Genomic DNA, 23,764 nt, shown 5'->3' with positions numbered 1-23,764 from the left:
TGTATATATATATACATATGTGTATACATATATACATATATACATATATGTATACATATATACATATATGTATACATATATACATATATGTATACATATATACATACATATATACATATATACATATATGTATACATATATACATTTTCTTTTTATGTTTAAACTTCTAAAGAGTTGTTACTTGTGTTCAAATATAAGGAGGATTGACGAAGTATTTTTCAATTTTAGTTAGAGTTGTTATGTGTGCTAAATAATATGTTGCACTTCAGACTTCATAAACTCTGACTCATATGTAAAGAATCAAGTTAAAAATTGTGATTATATCATGCAAGTAAAATATCGAGAATTTACATTGTAAGAAAAAAATTCTTGTTAAAGGAATTAAAGTTCGTACATAAACAAAATAAAATAAAATATTTTTAGCACATGCAGATGTTATCAATTGAAATACTTATGTTGAGAACAGGACTTGCAAATTGAGAGTTACGACTTGCTCCGTGGGTAAGGAGACCCGCACAAATGTTTGTCAATTTGAATTTAAGTTTTATACAAAAACTGAAAAGCAAAAAAAAAAAAAAGTTGCATGGTTTTTAGAGCAATAGCATATTTCTCGAGTTGAGTTAAATTTTAATTCAATTCATTCTCAGAATTTTTTCAATCCACAAAGCACTCTTAAATTTTTCGTTCGTGCATTCAACAGGTTTGTCAAAATACATATAAACAAGTTTACTTTTGATACGCTTGTACGACTCTCAATGCACTTACATGATATGCTTGCATTATTTTTCAATGCACTTACATGATACTATTGCAAACTTTTTAGTGCACCTACACAACAGGAGATGTTGAAAATAGTATCTAAAATTTGTGTCGGATTTTTTCGACGCCAATATTTGCATCCGATTTGTGGTTGTAAAGCGGTGAAACATAACTTTTAATATCTATGGTAGATTTTTCCTTTAATTTGCTTCCAATAAATAGATGTAAAAGCTTGTATAGAAATAACAAAACCATAAAGGCATTGTGACGAATTTAGCGTCTACTTTGCGTCAAATAAATCAATCAGCCACCAAAGCCCAATCATAAAATCACCCGCTTTGGTATGATGGGCCACAAATGTCTGATCGGTGAAAAAAACCATTTTGGTCCGACTGGCCACCAAGGCTCAGCCGAAAAACCAATCATTTTGGTTCGATTGGCCAACATGGCCCAATCGATGAAACCATTTACTTTGGTTCGATCAGCGGGGAAGGCTTGATCATAAAACCAATCTTTTGGTTCGACCGGCCACCAAGGCTCAGTCATAGAGCCAAACCACTTTGGCTCGATCGGTTGGCAAGGCTCGATCATAAAACCAATCTTTTGGTTCGATCGGTAGGGCCCAATCAACCGATCACTTACATGTTGCAGGTGTTTGCATTTCACTTGTGCACCTTTGAATGTTCTGCTCGCATAGCATTTTGCATGTTCACGACACTCATGTGTCTTTCTTGAGCGCTGCTTGTCACACACTCACCACGATACTCATGTGTCTTCTTCGGGGATGGCTTACATATCAAGCCTACCCGATGTCTGATTCTCTCTAGCGAGAATTGTACCACTCCACTACGCCTTGTGTGCTCAATTCGGGTCACGCCTTAGAGCCATTGAACCCCTTAAATCCACAATGTGTGCTCACAAGTTTGTCATATGCATGTGCATTGTCTTTTGTGTATTGATAGCAAGTTAAACTTGTCGGATAAGTGACATTGTATTGATTGTGATGTTTTAATGAGCACTGCTTGTCGGGTGAACCATAATGAGTAATGCGAGTTATTGCATTACGGTCAATACAAGTATAATTTTGCTAAATATCTAATGGATCTAACTTGTGTCATCTTACATGCCACGGGTCCGCATTTAATGACCATAATTTAAAATAAAAAAAATCATATATTCCTTAATTATGGTATTCACCATATTTTAAAACTATGTAAATAGCAAATTAGGTCATATATAAGGCCAAAATTTTAGAAATCTATTTCAGGTGACACTCTTTAGATCCCTTAGATCTTTGCTCGGCACTTCGATGTTGGTTAGGACATTTCTTGTTAGATGATGTGCTAGATTAGAGCTAGGATGTTATATAGTACTCTGTATGTCTGACTATAATTCTCTGTTGTATTGGTTGCCCTAGCCAGACAATGTTTTGCTTGTGTTTTTGTGTTTACTGAGTGTGGACATGGGCAATAGTATATTAGGTCGGTTTTCTTGCAGGGAGTCGTGCCTAAATACACACACATAGGTTTAATAAACTAATTCCTTGTAGGTGTTTCTATAAGCTTCTCCAGCTAGGCATGGCTCATATGCGTTGCATGTTAACTTGTGCTAACTTTTTCTGCAAATCAAGTGTTTTATTTTTCTTTTATCAAATATTTGATAAATTCCTAGGATCGATTCTGTATCGGAAATAAGATACGAACACGGGTTTCAAGGTGAATGATGCGTCAAACCACGTGATGGGGATTAGGAGCAGCAACTCGTATCTTGTATCTTATTTCTGATTTTATACTTTTGTATAGAATTAGGATCGGACATATATATGCGATTTTCGACCGCATTTAATGTTTTCCTGGGATATTGCCGACCCAGCGGCACCGGGCAGTTTATTATTTTGATTGGCTTGCCTTTTTTTGTGATTGTTTTTATTTTCAGACTTTCTAATTTGATTGTTGTTTGTTGGGGATATTTGTCGTACAACAAAAATAATAACAAAGTCTTAATCCCACTACGTGAGGTCTGCTACATTAATCATTTTTCTCCATTGCGTCCTATTTAGTGTCATATTTTCATTTAGTTCTAATAAATTAAGATCATTTTTTATACAATAAGCCCAAGTCTTCCTACGGTCTACCTCTGCCTTTCTTAATATAAGTCGAATCTAAAACATCTACTCTTCTAATCAGATCATCAGATGGTTGGCGCTTAATGTGACCAAACCATCTAAGATGACTTTCTCCAATTTTATCCGTCACAGGAGCTACACCAACCCTATCACGGATATATTCACTTCACATTTTGTCTCTAAGTGTAAAGCCACTCATCAACCTAATCATTTTCATCTCGGCAACACTTAACTTAGTATTAAGCTTCTCTTTTAAAGGCCAACATTCAACGACATGCATTGCAGGTCTCACCACCACCTTATAAAATTTTCCTTTCAATCTAAACGATACCTTTCTATCACACAAAAGGCCCGAAGCATTCCTCCACTTCAACCAACCAACTTGAATTCTACTATTAAAATCCCATTTATATCACCATCGCTTTGAACAACAGAAATTGAGTTTTTATTTTAAATGTAAGGGTTGATCTCAACACCTTTTAAAAATTTGATCACCCAAAGTTACACTTTTGTCACTAGAGCGACTACTACTAAGACTACTACTAAAATTACATTCCTACATTCCATGTATTCAATTTTAGTTCCACTCAAATGAAGGCCTTTAGAATCCAATGTACACCTCCATAATTCAAGTTCTTCCTGAGCTTTTTCTCTCATCTTATCCACGAGAAAGCATGTCATCAACAAAAAGCATACACTAAGGTACATCCTCCTATGAATGTACAAATGTCCAGTAAGACCATCCAAAACTAAAGCAAAAAAGATATGGGCTTAAATCCGATCTCTGATGTAATCCAATAGAAATAGGAAAATATTTGGTCAATCCTCCTTCAGTTCAAACATAAGTAATAGCTCTAGCATACATATCTTTAATGACTTCAATAAAAGTCATATCAATACTTTTTTTCTCGAGAACTCTCCAAAGGATATCTCTTGGAACCTTATCGTAAGCTTTTTTCTAAATCAATAAAAATCAAATAAAGATTCCCCTTATTATCACTAAACTTCTCCATCAGACTTCTGAATAAATGTATAGCTTTCATAGTAGACTTTCCCGACATAAATCCAAATTGATTATGAGAAATCTTTGTAATAAGTCTTAACTTATATTCAATTACCCTCTAACATAATTTTAAAGTATGACACATCAACTTAATTCCTCTATAATTGCCGCACTCATGTGCATCCTCTTTATTCTTAAAAATGGGGACTAAAATACTCTCCCTCCACTCCTCAGACATCTTTTTACTTTTTAAAATAATATTAAAGAGTTTAGTAAGCCAAGAAACTCTCAAATCTCCTAAACATTTCCATACTTCAATTGGGGATATCATCAGGTCCTAAAGATTTTCCACCCTTAGTTTTCTTTCAAGCCTCCTTAACTTCTTTTTTATTAATGCGACGATAAAAATGAAACGTTTATTATTAACGATATTAAGATCATTAAGGTCGGTTGTATTTTCAGAAACTTCATTAAAAACTTATACAAAATGACTCACCCACCTATGTTGAATATCTTTTTCTAAGAAAAACACTTTTTGATTTTCATTTTTAATGCACTTTACATGAATTAAATCTTTACTTTTTTTTAATTAAATCTTTACAATTAAATCTTTACTTTTTTTTCTTTTTGTTTGGCTAGTTTATACATATAATTTTCACCCTCCTTAGTACTTAATCTATTAAAAAGATCATTAAAAGCAGAATTTTTAGTGTTGCATATTGTTCTTTTAGACTCCCTGAGGTTCGTTTGATATTTTTTCCAGTTCTCTAAGCTTTTACATTTGAACAAATTTTTATAACAAAACATCTTATAATTTATCTTTTCTTGTACGTTATTACTCCACCAACTATTTTTATTTAAAAAAACTTTTTCTATTGTTTCTCCAAGTACATTTTTTGTTACTTGTTTAATAGTGTTTGCTACTTTATCTCACATAACATTTGTTTTATCATGAACGTCTTAAATTTTACTCATAAAAATAATTTTATTTATCTTTTAGGTTCTCCCATCTAATTTTACGATGAAGAATCCTAGTATTCTTTATTTTACAACTCTTTATCTCAAAATCTAGAGCTAATAAACGATTTTGAGCACTTGAATCCTCACTAGGACTGACCTTACAATCTTTACAATCTCAACGATCTCTTCTTCTCATAAGAAAATAATCAATTTATGTTTTATTAGATTCATTCTAATAAATAATCAGATCCTTATCTCTTTTTTTGAATAAAGTATTAGTAATAACAAAATCATACGCTAAAGCAAAATCTAAAATAGCTCTACTTTCTTCAATAGTCACTCAAAAGCCTAGCCACCATGAATATTTCTAAAATCTTCTGCCACTCTACCGACACGTCGATTTAAATCTCCTCCAATAATCTTTTTTCAAGAGGTATCATTTGTATTAAGTCTTCTAAGTCATTACAGAATTTATCTTTGGACCCTATATGTAAACCTACTTGAGGAGCATAAGCACTTATAATATTAAGAACCTTAGTATCAATAATAATCTTAGGGGTTATAATTTTATCTCCAACTCTAGTAATTTTTACAGCATTATCTTTCAAACTCTAATTTATAATTACACCTACGTCATTTCTAGTGCGACTTTTACCATAACACCAAAGTTTGAAACTTAAGTTATCAATCTCTTTAGTCTTTTCTCCAACCCATTTAGTTTCTTGAATACATAAAATATTAATCTTTCTATGAATCATAATATCAACTAGTTCCATTAATTTACCATTGAGTGTACATATATTCCAAGATTCTATCATAATATTAATTTCATTAATTTTATGGACTAACTTCTTTACCTGCATATGTTTGTAATGTGGGAACACTTGCTTATTTGACACTACACCAAGGCGCCGGTGCAGCTGCCCTTGCACACTTTTCACTGTATTCAGGCTATACAGCGCATCACTTCTAGGAGACGCCCTAGCACTTACACAAAGATTAAAAAGATTCATATCATGATTTTTTCGACAAGTTTTACGTTGTTTGTCGACTACCTAACGCAACCCTTTACTTTTCACATCCAGGCTTAGGACCAGTAATGTCAGAGATATTTGTCATGAAAAATACAATTCAAACTCCTAAGAACCCTAAAATTCTAAGCTTTCTACAAAATTTTAATAATAAATTATTAAGATTAGTTAAAATTTAGGATTAAATATTGTGCGCATTTTTCAAAACCCCCACTTTACTTTTCTGCATGGCCTTTGGGCCAATTTTAAAATGGTTCTCAACTGCATCATTTGCATATATTCAAGGAGAAGTCCCGGCGTTTTTCCATACCTGACTTGGCCAAGCATAATTTTTTAACTAAGAGGTTGTCTAGTACGACTAGAATGTTAGAGACATCTCTGACCCAGACGAAGTATAAGTCCTTTGTGCGAAGTGTTTCTTGTTTTGTAGCTAAGCCTCCATTTCTCTCCATTCTAGCGGCAACTCTATCATTTTCTTGGCCAGCGTAAGTCCCATCTCTTTGAACTCTACTTGTTTAGAGTCATAAGAATTAGAGTTTCCTTCCTTTGACTTTAGAGTTACTCAGACTTCTTTGGTCGACGCAATTCACGGATTGCTGACAAAGAGCCTCATATTGTGTTGGGTAGACTACCTTCACGACTTGATAGACTTAATGTCCACATAACTTGGGATGACGATTCTACCTCTACCTTTTTAGGGGATATTTTCCTTCTTGTTGACACCTCTCTTGAGTTTTGTTGATTCTTTTGGCAAATCATTGATATCGTTTCGTGGGCCCCGCATGCCTAGGCGTCGCTTCCCGTAATGGTTATGGTGATTCACCCTCCGCCCAATGGTCCGGTATAAATGTCGAAAGGATCAAAATTTTCCTTTGAGATGATATAAATTCATTGGTTTCCCAAAAAATCGGTATTTATTAAATCATGTAAGTAAGACTTTTTTATCGATTTTTTTTTTGGATATCCCTCAAGATGCATATAAAAATTGAATACGTTCCTTTGTGAGTACTCCTGACCCCAGAACAAGCACAAAAATTTGCTTCTCTAGTTGTAGGTTACTTTTGTAAGGTCCTCTTCAAAGATGTCTCCAAATTATTCTCGATCCGATCTCATTTCGGTCATTTGCCTTGAGGCTATCCAAATAAAGTTTACTTTTTGAAAGTTCTCCAAGTTCTCTCTCATTTGTCTATTACATGTCTATATCTCTCCTTTCAGTTCCTCTCCTCTTTGGATCATTCATCTTTAACCGAGAGGAAAATTTACTCGAAGAAGAGAATAATACGACAATTATAAATACACAAATTGACGACTCCTTCAAAAAACAAAATAGAGAATAAGAACGGAAACAATAAAAAATTTACTTAAAAGCGTCGAACAACATTAGACGCAAAATAAAATGCCAAGTCCGCCACAATTAATAAGTCTTCCAGGTTTCTTGATTGCGACAAATTTTCATATGCAAATTCGACTGTAAGTAGGTGCAAATTACCTAAAATACCAAATTCGCACCTCTAACCTTATTTTCTCATGTCTCTCTTATTCTTCCTGCTACCGTCACCCAAACTCTTCGCCCTCTCTATTGAAACCCATGCCCGATCTGTCGAAACCCACTTGCTCCCGGTTTCGCTCAACACCATCGCCCTTCGTGACTGAACCTTTGCGATATGATCGCCATTAGAGCTAGCTGGGAAGGCAAGGAGCGAATCGACACAGAGACAGCCGAAACTCCCAAATTTGTCACCCTTCCGCTCCGATACCATAAAAAAATATTGAATGTAAGTTTATTTGCACCATTATTTTTCATTTTGTTATGTGATATCTATGTAAGAATTGAAGTTTAGGAGTTAGGTATGTATATACATAAGAATTGAGTGGTATGTATGATAATTATCATAAAATTGGAGCTTAGGTGTTAGCTATGTACATAGCTAAGTATTGAGTGGTATGTATGAAAATCAATCTGCATAGGTAATGTGATATGTATGTAAAAATTGAAGTTTAGATGTTAGGTATACATAAACATAGAAATTGAGTGATGTATATGTATGAAAATCTTAGTTAAAAATGAAGTTTAGGTGTTACGCATGTAAATACATTAAGAGGATGTTATTAGTAGAATTCAAGTTAGTTGGTTGATGTGGAGGAATGCATTGGGTCTATTGTTCAAAGTGATGGTGATATAGGGATGTTATTAGTAGAATTCAAGTTGGTTGGTTGAATTGGAGGAATGCATCGAGTCTATTGTCCAAAGTGGTGGTGATATAAATGGGGGTGTTATTAGTACAATTTAAGTTGGTTGGTTGATGTGGAGAAGTGCATCGGGTCTATTGTTCAAAGTGATGGTGATATATATGGTCATTTTATTAGTAGAATTCACGCTGTTGGGTTGAAGTGGAGGAATACATCGGGTCTATTATTCAAAGTGATGATGATGTAGATGGGGGGATGTCATTAGAAGTTTTCCAGCTTACTAAATGAAGTGGAGGAATGTCTCGGGTCTATTGTTTAAAGTGATGGTGGTATAGATGAGGATGTTATAAGTAGAATTCAAGTTGAAGTGAAGGAATGTGTCGGGTTTATTGTGTGATAGAAAAGTACTGCCTAGACTAGAAAGAAAAGTTTATAAGACAGCGTTGAGGCTTGCAATGCTATTCAGTGTAAAATGTTGGCCTTCAAAAGAGAATCATAAGAAAAAGTTAAGTGTTGCTAAGATGAGAATGCTTAGGCGGACTAGTCGCTTTACACTTAAAGACAAAATAATAAATGGACATATACGTGATAAGGTTATCATAGACCGAGTGGCGGACAAGAGTAGAGAGAGATGTATTAGATATGGTTGGTCACATTAAATGTTGACTAATTGATAAGCCTTGCGAGATTCTACAATCTGTTTGGTCAAGTAGTGTCAACTTCATCAGATGAAGCATGCTACTTCAAGAAGGTCCTTGGGGTCATTTTCTTAAGTGGGAATTAGATCCTACGAACCATAAAGCACAATCATCCAATGTACATATTGATTAATATTGACTAATTTTGATTTTCCCTAATAGTTGCACTAATATACAAAGCTACATCTATCTTGCAGATGGATATTCCCAATTTCAGAGCTTAGATGCATAACAGAATATATCCAAGATGAAAAAGACTCACTTAAAATTTTTTATTGATGTTGAGAAATTTGTGCAGGCACAACAAAACTGTTCATTTATCGCTCTGAGGGTAAGTTCTGATGTCCATGTGCGAAGCACAAAAATTAAGTGTATCTATGACCCAAAGAAGTTAAGTTGGATCTTTACCGTAAGGGATTTAAACTAAATTATTGGTATTAGACTGTGCATAGTGAGCAAGAATCAAAAGTTCAGTATGGCCAAGTTGGTGCCTCAACAAGCTATGGGCCTCCAGCAGAGGAATACAATCCTAACACATAAGAAGAAATAATTCATGATGCTCAAAGAGCTCATATTGTTGAGTGTTCCACACGAAAGTGAAACACCAAACAACAAGTCGCAATAGTTCAATACTTACTGAACATTGGATAACAATTTTTATAGGATGGTTGCACTACACAAACTGAATTATCAGCGGCACTGAGAATGTTGAGCATCAAATCTGATTTTAAGATGCTCAAAGAAGCATTCAATTAGATAACAACATTATTGAAAGAGACAAACCCTAGAAGAAATTTTGTGTCTGATGAACTATACAGAACAAAAGATTTAATGTTAAAGTTAGGTATACAATATGAGAAAATAAATTATTGTGTTAAAGACTGCATGATATATTACAAGATTGGTGCATTTGAGACGACTTGCCGATTTTATGGAGCTGATAGATTCAAACAAATGGGGTGAAAGAATAAAAGTCATAAAAACATTACATACAAGCGACTCTTACTTTCTGCTCAACCTCAGCTTTAGAGGTTGTTCGCTTCTATGTGTATAGCTCCTCACATGACTTGGCATGGTATTCGATTTATTTATGCTAATTTAATAAGTCATCCTGGTAAGGCTTAGAGGCATTTCGATCGCACTTATCCGGACTTTGCAACTGAAGCACGCAAAGTTAGATTTGGCTTATGAGCAGCTGGCTTCACCCCAAATAGTCACGCCACAACCTTGTATTCATGTTGGCCAATAATGATAATGTCGTACAAATTGTCATTCAATATGTGCACGACCGTATTGTTCTTATTTCTAACGTTGATCATACTAAGTCCAAATAACCGAAATGGGAAAATTGACGTCTACTTAGAACCTCCAATTGACGAGCTTCAAATATTACGGGAGACAAGTGTGTTTACTTATGACATCGCTACAAAACAGAATTTTCAGCTGAAAGCTACACTTATGTGGATAATTAGTGATTTCCCGGTTTGTGCGATGTTAACTAATTGTACAACAACTAGAAAATTGGCTTGCCCTTACTGCATGGATATTTCAAAGGCATTTACTCTGAAACATGAAAGAAAAAATAGTTGGTTCGACTGCCACCTAAGTTTCTAGGTTACGATCACCCATTTAGAACAAACAGAGATATATTCTTCAAAAACAAGGTTAAAAGATCAAGTTGACGCCCATGATAACCATAAACGAATTATTATAGAAGGTTAGTCAAGTACCAAATATCACCGAGAAACCAGAGTAAGCTTCAACTTGTCTTCTAGATTTTGAGATTTTCCATACAAAAAGTCTAATCTGATTAAACAAAATTTTGATGTTATGCATATTGAGGAAAAACATTTTATAACATTTTTAAAAATGGTTTCTAAACGATATTTAAGGGATAAAGAGATTCGAGTAGCTACATTGTATGTCCTAATGAACTGCGACAAAGTATAATCACTTATAAGTAAGATTTATAGTGCCCAAACTCGATATTGTCATTTATTATTCAGAATGTTATAAATATATTAATAATTCAAACATATAAATAACAATGATGTGAACAGATCATTTATTGGCATTTTGAACATAGAAGATGGGTCTCTAATAAGCAAGAATGTTGAAGCCAAATTTTCGACATTGCTCAAATTATACATACGTTAAAGTAATTCTTCAAATCACAAGAACGTAATATAATCATGACATTTAAAGTTACGGTAATTGTACCTCTGAAATTATTATAGGTCCACAATACAAGCAACGGAATCATGGATCACAGAATACTAGGCCTTATTTGAGAGCATAATCGCAACATTACTACATGATAGTTATTTGATTTAAACAGTTATAGATTACATACAAGTTGCTAGAATGAAGGGAAGAAGACATAACTGTGGTGTCGTTGTTAAAAGAAACACACAGATAGCGATATTAGCTAGTACGACGTACTTGAAGTGATTTAGTTGCAATATCTAAGTAATGATATGCAAAAAAAATCGTTATCTGGGTGACAGAGGGGACCAAGGGAGATGCACTCTATATTTAAGGATCAGTTCCCATACAGAGCACTATAGAAGACTGGTAAGATTTTGATAAATATTTAAAAATTCAAGGTTTGATGCAATTATGTGGTGTTAACCAATCTTCTACGCTACACAGGCCAAGGAGTTCACCATTGCGGAGCTGCATGACCGAACCCATTGGCCAATGTTTAATGCAATTACCCGGGGATGCAATAGTGGGTATTTGAGCACTCCCGACGGGTGAACGTAAATTATTTTTTAAAACTTTATTTTTGACTCTTACTATTCAAAGTGACAATTAAACATTGGTTTAAATTATGTAGAAGTTCGAACAATTTTGGTAGAGGCACTTGGCCTCTCAACCCCAGACTTTTGCTAGAAACAATGGTAGTCATTCTGCCACTGCGCGGTCCAAGTTTGAGCTATGGACTGAAGCCGCAGGAAAGAAGGGGATGATCTATGGCCTCAGTGTGAAATACACAACCTTCGAGGCTAAGATCCCTCATGCTCAAGTTAGTTCCCCGAGCTCGTCACAATAGAACCATGATACTCTTGCCAAGAAGATCGTTTTCATGAACAAAAACCTCCGTCAGTTGCATGAACAAAAGAAGCAAGGCCATCATAGGGTCGAGGATTCCATAGCACACACGGCGAAGAGTTTAGCAGATTGTCAGGGCAAGCAGTAGATGACGTCAGTATTTAAGGAGGGAGATGAGTAGGGTTTTTTATGTTTTTTTATTTTTCCACATTACTCTGAATTTCTATCATTAATTTTTTTATAAATTTTATTGTTGAGATTTGCAAGTACTTATAATATTATTTTACTCTTCATTATTGGTATTTGTTTAAGCTATAAACTATGTTGTTGTAACTCCATAATATGTTGTTGTGATATGATATGTTGTTGTAATCATTCTTTCATTATTTTTTTATGTTGCAGGTTTACGTCTGATTTGTATTAAATATACCAACACGCACAGGACAATTATTTTTTGTCGGCCTTCGATATTATCTGTCGCAAATCCGTCAAGAACCCGACGCACAAATTTTACGTCTAGTTTTTAGACGTAAATTTAAATGTATGTACAGTCTCAATTTTAACACTCAGAAATACAACGTAAAAAAATTACGTCAATTTTTTTCAGCACAAAGACGACATTATATTATTGACCCTCAATTTACCTGCAAAAAAAATGAGTGTAAAACGGATGCAAATCTGACGATAACCCACAATTGTCGTTGGAATTGTTTTTGTTTTACGTTTGATATGTCCAACGCAAATTTGTTCAATTTTTGTAGTGTTGCATGATGTATTTGCGCACATTATTTGGTGTACTTACAAGATGCCTTTATTTCAATGCATTTGCACAAATTTTATGGTATTTTTTTATGTTGAAAGTTGCCTTGCAAAGCACACACAAGCTTACATTATTCAAATGTCATTTTCTCACCAGTATTTTGTCATCAAGATGCATGTAATATTTCACTTTTGAGATTTTTTAAGACCGCATTGTCAGCTTGCATTTATGTGTTGTTTCATTATAAATATTACAATTAGAATCACATTACTTATTTCAAGTTGTCATAATTTGTTGTTCATATATGCTGAATTTAACTTAGGTTCCGAGGGGAATCCAATTTTCTATTAAAACAGAAGGATACTATAATTCATCTCCACATTTCAATTTCTCATTTACTGGGTGCACGGTCCAGAATATTCAAGTAAGTTCTAGAAGCGAATGATACCATTCTAGGGTTCCTAGAAGGTGTTTAGGAAGTGGGTTGCGCGAGGAGATATGTGGAAGGGTATGAAAAGGGAGGATAAGGGCAGTCGGTGGAGTTTGGAAGGTAATAGGAGGCAACATCTATTGTTGGACGGCGGATTCAACACGTTCGACAGCCGTCTGGACTGAAAACAATGATCAAATGGAGAAACGGCGAAGTACAGCCGAAGAATAAGATCTACCACTTGTTCCTAAGCAAAATACGGATAAACTACTTACAAAAGGAAGTGGAAATAACACTCTTAAAGCAGTAAATCAAAGATTACAATCTTCATACTACTCAGACAACAAAAATCTCAAGAAAAAGAAACAAAAATATAAATGGTCTGTCCTTTATAAATAAATCTAATTAAAAAAAGGAATAAGAAATAAGGCTAAAAAGGACAAGAATTATGTTGAATTTGATGACAGGGCAGAGAATTCCTTAAAACAACTTTTGCGGTACGAGAAACATGGATGACTACATCCCGCATCGTGGGAAATCCAGTTGTTCGTGGTTCTGTGGCTACAAAACCCTCCCGTGATCCTAGGAGGTAATCACGTACTCATCCTTCTCCCTCGGTAGGAGGAGCTTTGTCTTCTTCCCAAGAAGCTTATGGAATCGATATATCACCATCATAACAAAGTCATTATCTTGTTGTCTCTGAGGCAACTCCATTACAAAATCTATGCCCACGTTCATCCCAGACAACCCTAAAACACATGCGTCATTCCAAAACTGGATTGATAAAATAAGTAATCATCCTTCTTTAGCACGGTCAAAGTTGAAACTATACATAGACGACTATTTCCACTAACCAAGTCTCAAGTCATTAAGAGAAAACGCCGCCGTCTCGTTTGTTTTCAGCGTTTCACGAGCTTATTCAAAAACCACATTTATAATTTCTTAAACACGCGGCCCGCAGGATGACACCTGCGGGCCGCATTTCGTTGCGGCGTTTTACTCTTGTGCCCTCTCGTTCACATCCGTGACCTCGTTCGCATCCGTGGCCTCGTTCGATTCTTCTCGCATCCTCTGCTGCTCCTTCCCTCTTCTTCGGAAATCTCTCCTTCGGAAATCTCTCCCACGCGCCTAATCTTAGGCATTTCTTCTTCTTTGGCATTTACTCTTATTCGGATCTGTTTTATTTTTTCCCGTCGAACTGCGCAGTTCTTCCCCTAGTTGGCATCCTCTACCGCTCCTCCCCTATTCGGATCTGTTTTTTCTTCTTCAGCTTGAAGAGAGAGACAAAGCTAGATGCTCTTTAGGGCAACTATCTAATGTTTTGAGTAGTCTCAAGAAATGCCTTATACTTATGGTCAACTACAGCTCTTTTGTATTTCAGGCAAATTGGTGACATCCTATCTTTGATTTTTTTTTTATTTGCTTGTTTTCTGGTATGAAAGCTTTTTGCAATTAATTTAAATTAGCAATAATCCACGTAATTTACTTCATTATTTTATTATTTACTGATTACTTCATTCTCTTGTTATTTTTACACATAGAAATTGGATTGTGTGTATGCAAACCTAAGATTTTATGCTACTTATCTTAATATGAATTGTATGATAATGTTTGCGGCATTGCTAATGTTATGAGGGTTCAACTAAACAGTTTTTCCAAAATAGGGGCAGAATGGTCATTTATCCAGAATCAGCTGTTTTCTAAACGCACAAACCAAACAACCAACCAGCTTATCCAAATCAACTGCAGATCAGCAGCTTATCAGGATACACTGCTTATCAGCATAAGCTGGATAAGCTGCAGCTGCCCCAAACAGACCCTAAATCAATAACTTGTTTCTCCCACTCTTCAAACTAAGCTTGGTGCATGTAAAAATAAATCTGTTTGGAGAAACCGATCCTGAAATGAAATATATGGCAAATTGAACCACACTCAAGGGTAACCACTCGGAAGATAAACGACCAATCATGATATCTAGCAACTTACTCAACGAGGGTTGTCCCTGTTCAGGTATTGGCTCTTCTGACTCACTATCTTTTAGGACAATCAATTTTAATCCTATTGTGATCTCATAATTGGGCTCTAGATTAAATCACTAGTATCTCTTCCTCGTCGGCTAAAGATTAAGACTCCTCGACATCTTAATTCTCTCATGTTACTGTCCATTTCCTCAAATATTTTCTTCTCAGTGAAAGAAATTGCCCTCTCGTTTGAGCAATAAAATAGCACGTATACAAAATCATGACACTTGAAGCATTTAGTAGCAGTGATGAATTTAGGAGTACTAACAGTCTACACCTTTTATCCACATTGGACGGTTCCTCTGCTGTCTAGGTGGGCTTGAGTGTTCAACTGGGTGTACTTTTGCTACTTGATCTAATTATTAAACTTTATTTGAAAGGTGGTTGGACCTGATATTGTTATGTTGTTTCTCCACCTTCAAGGTTAGGTTTTGAACATCTTGCAATCTCTAGTACGGCTGGAGCTGTACTACATTACCAATGGACGACCTCAATTCCCTCAGATATCGAGTTATAGTGTTCTCCTCGAGTGTGTGCTCCTCTATTGAGATATATTAATGTTGCAAGTGAGGAAATCTCAAAACATGCATGTTTGTAATGAATTGATAGAAAATTGCATTGTATATCTCATTTCATCTTAGACTAGCAGTGATTTTATTTTTCTCTTCTCGTTGTTAAAGTATCTTCAAGTTCTCCCACCACAAGGAAGTATTCTTCCCGAGCTTGATGATTTTCAATTTAACTCCATTACTCTGGTAAACGTCTTTGTACTCAAAATTTATTCCACTGCTTGGAACTACCGTAAAAAATTGATAAATTCAAAATTATTCCAAAATCCTCACATCTCTAATATTTCATGTCAATTTGTCAAGGTATTGGCCCTTTATCATTGGAAACTGTATGGTGTAAAGGATTCCCTTCGTCCTCTCGATCTAACAAGTCATTGTTGTGGTTACAAGTGACATCTTTGGGTTGTTCTTCTCAAAAGCAACAAACCTTTGTAGTAGTTCGATGATTTCCCACTGCATGTCCTCCATAGTAAACTTCTGAACACCTGCTTGCGTATTTCTTCTTGTTGGCACGACGTCTCATTCTTCCAATGAAAGTTTTGGCGAAAGAGATATATAGTTCAAAGTTAGGGTTTGAAATAGGGGCTAGGTGGAAGATGTTTTTTTTTCTTTTTTTCTATTTTTATTTTTTCGTAGGTGTGTTAGGTTATGTTATTTGGAATTTTAGTTTGGAGCAAAAAAGGAAACCCCTAAAAATCTGAGGCTTGTTGGGCTCTGATGTCAAATGGTATCGTTCTAAGGTTCTTAAAAAGTGTTTAGAAATAGATTTCTGTGGAGAGGTAGTTGTAGAAGGATGTGAGAAGGAGAATAAGGGTAGTTGGCGGAATTGGGAAAAAGGAGGCAAAATCTGTTATTGAACAGCAGATTCAGGGTGTTTGGCAGTTGTCCAGAGTTAAAGCAACAGTCAAACAGGGAAGTGAAAAAGTACGAGCTGCGAGGAGGGTCTACCACCTATTATAGAGCAATATACACACACACCAATTGCAAACAGAAGAGGATGCAACACTCATAAATCAAGAAATCAGAAAAACAAACATATAAATAGTCTTCCTTGCAGAAATAAACCTAATTAGAAAGAAATGAATGTTAAATAAGGCTAGAAAAGGAAAAGAATTACGTTGAATTTAATAACGGGGCAGAGAATCCCATAAACCAACATTCACAAGGAGAGACTCGCGCCCGAACCCATCTCATGATCGTGAGAACTTCTGTGGCGTGGTTCCCCGACTACAGAACCTTTCCATGATCCTAGGAGGTAATCATGTTCCGCGTCAACGGGTTTTATCTATGCTTGTGCGCGATCCTTAGTTCATTGCAAGCTAACTGTAAGCGCTCATGTTCAAATTTAGTTCATGTTCAACAATACATGTAAGACATTTAGGATGTTTAAATTTTGCTCTTAAATTACATTTTATACATTGAATTAATCGTGTTTACATTCATGCATGCCCTCTTAGGTTTTATCCTCTTTAGGTCAATGTTGTTTGGACAATGTTCCGGCATTTTCCTCACAAAAAGAGAATCTATGTTGGGTATTGGGTCTTCCCATCACGCTTAAAAAAGAATGTGTTTATCATATTGATGTGTTAGTCATCTTACTTAAAAAGATATACTAAACTTTACTTTCATAAGTAGATTTAAACTTATAATTTTAAGTTAAAATATCCTACTTTTTTTTATTTAACTAAGAGCTCACAAAATCTCTCGAGTTTAATAAGAGTGACATATTCGTCTTATGTATCACCTCCCAAGTGTGGTGGCCCTCTTCAACTCAGATGGAGCACTAATTGTTTTAGGAGGAATCAACATTGCTTTCTTCTTTATTTTTTCATCTCCTTCGAATTTTTTATTGTCTTTAAAATTGATGCCACAACTTTAGAAGTTCGTGGTGGCATAGATTCTTTTGGAATAAAATATTTAGCATCTTCATAGATTTGTGCTTCATGAATCATGAAGAGTTGAAGATAGTTTGGGATCCTAAAATCTTATACATTCTTTAGATATTTGAAACATTAATGCAGAGTTGACGGAACCACAGTGTATTCATGGAGTCAAGGCCGGCCCAAGAGAGCTTCAAACAAGTATCAACATTGACCAAATGAACCTTGACTTTCATATAAGACATTCCAAATCTAGGGGCTAGAAAAAAATATCCCATCTTATTCTACCCTCTTCGTAAAATCCATGAACCATCAACTCATCTAGCCCAAAGCATAAGGCACTACACCCCAACAAACAACCTCCTTAGCGCTTGCAACATCATAAAATTCTCAAAGCCTAGGTTAATTAAGATTTGAGTTACCATAACGCCATCGCTCTCATGTAATATATAATAAATGATTATGCTTTGACGTTCCGAAAAAAATATTTAAAAAAAATGATGGCTACAGTGTCCTGGGCCTGTATAACCTCAGTCGTATGTTTCTTACTGAAATATGTTTCATATCTCTACAAATGTTTAAAAAATTGAATTAAAATTTATGAGAGATCTTTTCACACCAAAATGAGCTTCAAACACATGGAACTATGCGGTCCCTTCAGCACCTTCCCAGTCTTTGCCTTCCCAGTGAGTCGCGACCCCATCGTTGCCTTCCCAGCGAGTTGTGATCTCGTCGTTGCCTTTCCAGCGAGTCACGATCCCTTCGTTGCCTTCCCAGTGAGTCGTGATCCCTTCGTTGCCTTCCCAGCTATGGTCGCTTTGTGATGACGATGCAAAAGGAAGGTAAGCACCCGGTTGCGCTACTGGCACCGATCACCATGCGGATTCCAACAATGACGACGGCTATTAGTTAAGCTCTGATACCATATAGAAATGAAAACTTTGGTAAAAATTCGGTCATAAGTTTGGCTTCTATAGAGTCTTACAATCTTTTTTTTACAAATAACGCCTAGACTTATTCTATATTTCCTAATTAGAATTAGACATCTCAAAATAAGATAGAAATCACTACAGATAAGACACAACAATACATTGTCGATGAATATAAAAGGAATTTAAATTTTATTTTTTGAAATCTGACACAACAGTACATTGTCGATGAATGTAAAAGGAATTTAAATTTTATTTTTGAAATCTATTTTTTAATTAGATAATAATAACAATAGCAACAAAGCAAAAAATTGACTTTTTTATTTGATTATTTTTTATTTCAGATTAATTTATATTTATAAATATGTATTAACAGAACTGTCTAAAAAAATTTAATTTATATTTATCAAACTATATTTAGCATAAATATTTATAAATCAACTTAATTTATATTAAAAAATATATGCTAACAAAAAATTATGTAATTTATATATATTTACTAAAAATTAACTTAAATAATCTCAATTATTTCGCCGTATTAATTCTCACTCGTGAATTTTATCAAGTGTGCTTCAGATTTCACATCATAACCTCACATGCACACCTATATTTTTCATACTTTTTTAATGGGACTTAAGCGATATGGACATTCCTTCTAAGTAATTTATACATTACAAAAGTGTTAGTGCAATCCATTTTATATAAAAGGCAAAAGATTCATCATAATCAATGTATCTTGAACTAGCCTTGAACAATGTTGCATCCGTTATTTGTTGTTTTCCTCAAACCTCATAGAGTTGAGTTGTGGATTTGATATCAAGGTTAACAAAGTTCTAGATATTAAGTATAAATCCAATTTTTAAAAAATGATTTTAAAATATACTACAATGAAACACACGTAATATGGCAAATAATCATATACCTGTATCAACACTGCTTTTGATCCTCCAACGATGGACTTAAATTCTTCAGATGTCAAGATGTTTAAATCTTGATCCATTGAGTCTGATAAAAATTTAGCTTTTGCATTACATTGCAATAAAAAAAAATGTAAATAAGTAGTATACCAAAAAATATAAAAAACTACGTTCATTTAAGGTTCCTACCAGGTGGAGTTCCATCTAGTAATGGAAGATTGACTTTTGAGTAGTCTTGCCCTGCATATTGTCTAATGGCCTCATTGATAACTGGCTAAAGCACAGGAAAAAGATGGTGTTGCATACACTCTTAAAAGATATTGGTGATTTTAATGATTATATAGAACAAGTCTAAACAAGCATGCATGTAGGCTACTAAAAAATAAAAAAAAAAAAGCTCACCTGCTGCTCATCAATAGCAAAAAGGTCATAATCCCTCTTCCATAATGGATTAGTCAATAGCTCAAATGCATAGCGAATCTATAAAAGTGGTCAGATAAACAATCCAACGTAAGAACAATGACGAATCCGGAAAATTGCACATATTATCAACAGCATGTCTTCTCACGAGACAATATCAGCTTGCAGTTCAGTATTGCAGGCTAAAAATGTTGTGAATTAATATAAATTGCATGAAATAATTTTCTGACTCGCGGAATATCCTTAAGGTTAAAAATACAGAGATGTGGTGAGAAATTTCATTCTCAGCGGCCAAAGAACTTCTCAAGTTCATAAATATACTGAGCTGTCGGAGAATTGAGCAAGTTATTTGCTACACAAACAAGAAATTCGGTATAGCCAAAATAAGTTTCAAATCAAACTAAACTTGTAAAAGTGTTGCTAGTCGTTATGTGAAGCTTGATTGTGTTAATCAACGGAGCACTCAAAGCCCTCAATTTCGTTAATCAAATGTAGAATCCAATGTCATCGTGCCGAGAGCATGACACCCCAACATTTGGAGGGGAGCATCGAAGCGCCTAGTCCAAGTTCAGAAACCCGAGAACACGTTACTGCAGTAGTCCCGCAGCATCCCTTTGGATCGTCGTTGCGCCCAGTTGCAGCGCCATTAACTAAATTCAAGCAGTTCAGGTTTTTTATATTTCGGCTTCGTTGCAAGCTTTCATGTGTTAAAGTTGGATTTTGAGATTTCTCGTGTGAAGTAGAGGAAGGAGTGTTATTGAGTTCCAAAAGTGTAGAGAGGCTTGAATGTGGTGTAATTTGTTAATTCTTCTTATTTTTTGTAGTAAATTTCTCGATGTAGTGTGTCTCTGTAGTTTTCTCCCGTTCTCAGATTTTGTCTTAGTAATCTTTATTTGTTATATGATTTCTTATTTTGTGTGTTTCTATTCTCAGCTTTTTGAATATCTTGAATTGATTTTTGCATCTCTGCCAACAAGTGGTATCATAACGGGATTCTCTAAGGATCTTTGGATCGAGTGGGAGCAAAGACCGACAAAGCGAGATACAAGGTTGAGAAGTTCAATGATTCAAACTTTGATTTTAGGAAAAAGCAAATTGAAGGTTTGTTATATCAAAAGAAATTATATTTGCTGCTGAATGGAATCACTAAGAAGTCGAAATCGATGGCTTTAGAAGAATGGGAAGTGCCTGATTGAACAACACTAGGTTTGATCCGACTTTCACTTTCCTTACATGTTGCTTTCAACATGTGAATGAGAAGACTCCCCTTGATCTCATGATTGCACTGACAAGAATGTATCAGAAGTCTTCGGCTTCAAACAAAATTTTTCTGCTGAAGAGGTAGCTCAATATGAAGATGATAAATGATAGCTCACTAGCTGAACAATGAATAATTTTAATGCTGTGACAAATCAGTTGTGTTTTTTTACATCAAGTTTAATGATAAGTTCAACGCATTTTTACTCTTATCTTCATTGTCAGACAATTGGGATGGACTAGTTAATATGGTGATTAATTTTGCAGGTAATATAAAATTAAACTTTGATAATATTTTGGATTAGTGTTCAATGAAAAAGTTCACAATGAGGCGAGCGGTGAAACATCAAATTCTGCTTTGAATATTAAAACTAGAAAAAGAAATCTAGAAATAAACACAAGCAGAGGCAGATTCCAAGTCCAGGAGAGGTTATAAGTCAAGAAGAGAAAAAAATAGAGGTGAATGCTGGAAGTGAGCGAAGGTCACTTTAAAATAAACTGCAAAGAAGGTTATCGGAGGACCAGATAGAAAACTTTCTAAAAATATCTCCTCAAATGAAATCCAAGGTGACTACCTTTTTTTATCCATAAATAGTATTGAATCATGGATAGTAGATTCAGGTGTCTATTTTCATGCTTGCCTTCACAAAGAGGTGTTAAAAAAACACACCCAAGGTGATCTAGGGAAGATGTATTTGAAAAAAAAACAAGTTTAGCAGTATTATTGAAAAAGGTGATGTTGATATCAGGTTGTCAAATGGATCAATCTGCAAACTAAATTAAGTTAGACATGTTCCATGTTTGAAGAAAAATCTGATTTCTATGAGTCAGCTTGTAACGTCAGGGTATGTGACCACTATCACAAGTGATTCGTGGAAGGTGACTAAAGGTGCAATGGTGATGGCTCGAGAAAATATTAAATGTACCCTTTATTTGATCAATAAGATATATGAATCTATTGGAATAGCTAGTATAAAGATGGAAGTATGTCTTTGCCACTGCAAGCTTAGTCAGATGAGTGAGAAATGTATGAAGTCCCTCATTTCAAAAAAAAAAAAACTTCAGGGTTTAAAGTCTATATACTTAGATTTTTGTGAGCATTTTATTTATTGGAAGCACAAAAAATGTTAATTTCTCTAAAAGTGGGTCAAAGTTGAAGTCTGAAAAGTTGGAGTTAGAGAATACTGATGTATGAGATCCTACTCTAATTCAATTTATTGAATGTTCTCTTTATTTTGTCACTTTCATTAATGAGTGCATTGAAAAACTATGAATATATTTCTTGAAACATAAATCTGATTGGTTTGATGTATTTTATAAGTGGAAAGTCATGATTCAGAATGAGATATGTTTGAGGATGAAGTGTCTCAGATCAGATAATGGTAGTAAGTATCATAGTCAGAGATTCAAAAGTAATCGTGCTTCAGAAGGAATCAGACATGAGTTCACTATTCCAAATACACTACAACAAAATGGTGTTACTGAGTGCATAAATAAAATCATCATAAAGTGCGTCGAAAGTATAAGGTTTCATGCAGGCTCGCCAAAACAATTTTGAGGCAAGAAGCACTGAATACTGCAGTTTATTTGATAAATCATGGTTCATCAGTATCTTTGAATGAAGGCTTACCTGAAAAAGCTTAAAATGACAATGAATGTTCATTCTTGTTAATATTGATGCAAAATCCAGGGATAAGCTTGATTCAAAATATGTCAAGTGCGCTTTCGTTAGGTATGACTCGGATAAATTTGATTACAAATGTTGTGACTGTCATAATATAAAATTCATTAGGAACATGGATGTCACTTTGAATGAAATGAAAATGTACAAGAACAGAAATAAAACTCAAGATCCTCCACTGGTTACTTCTGAATACACCTCCAAATTGTTGATAGAAGACACTAGTGATCAGCTACAAGAGAAAGAAATGCGCTCAATCTGATGAAGCACAAAAACTTCCTCAGACACTTGTTATTGAAATCAAAATGTTCAATAGAATCTCACAACCGACACAAAGGTATTCTCCTACATTGCAATACCTATTAATGATTAGAAATACTGAATCAAAGTGTTATGATGAGGTCATTGAAGTTGATGAGGAGTTTATCATGGATCATTAAATGCATTCATTGATGTCAGATCAAACATGAGAATTGATAGAACTAAATAACAAAAAGGCATTGCACAACATGTAGTTTTAAGGATGAAAAAATAATTAGATGTTAGCAAGCGCTGCAAAGCAAGAATTGTTATGAAGGGATTTTAGCAAAAAAAAGTTGGCTGCAATGAGATCTACTCTCTTATACTAAAGATGACAGCTATCATGGTTGTTTTGAGCCTATTAGCGGTGAAAAATTAGCATCTAAAGCAGATGGATATGAAGACATCCTTCTTACATTGTGACTTAGAAGAACTGCACATGATGCAACCACAGGGATATAAAATTTTAGAAAAAGAAAGCATGATTTGTAGACTGACAAAAAATGCTTATGGTTTGAAGCGGACACCAAGGCAATTGTACAAGAGATTTGATAAGTTTATGTTAGACAGTGAGTACACAAAATATCGAACATATCACTGTTGTCTCGTTAAATATTTTGTTAATTATTACATTGTATTTATTTTGTATGTGAATAACATGCTGATTGTAGGAGCATATATGGAAAAAATGAATGACTTACAAAGCAATTATCAAAGGAGATTGAAATGAAGAATTTAGGTACAACCAAAAAAATCTTATGTATGAGAATCAGTAGGGAA

General features: G+C 34.7%; 1 protein-coding gene across 1 annotated transcript in view; it reads right to left on the bottom strand.

The window, feature by feature from the left end:
* The window catches only part of LOC110028911, a gene marked incomplete at its 5' end in the record, with an annotated part of 117,098 nt that overhangs the window by 78,485 nt on the left and 14,849 nt on the right, over window positions 1-23,764 (bottom strand). Inside the window, 3 exon segments of the mRNA XM_020730960.1 lie at window positions 19,332-19,414; window positions 19,516-19,600; window positions 19,729-19,806. Of these exon segments, the coding sequence (XP_020586619.1) occupies window positions 19,332-19,414; window positions 19,516-19,600; window positions 19,729-19,806 (246 nt within the window).

The sequence above is a fragment of the Phalaenopsis equestris genome, unplaced genomic scaffold (genome assembly GCF_001263595.1).
Source record: "Phalaenopsis equestris unplaced genomic scaffold, ASM126359v1 Scaffold000540, whole genome shotgun sequence".
Classification (NCBI taxonomy): Eukaryota; Viridiplantae; Streptophyta; class Magnoliopsida; order Asparagales; family Orchidaceae; genus Phalaenopsis; species Phalaenopsis equestris.
Note: the sequence above shows the minus strand (reverse complement) of the source record. Positions and strands in the feature narration are given on the sequence as shown.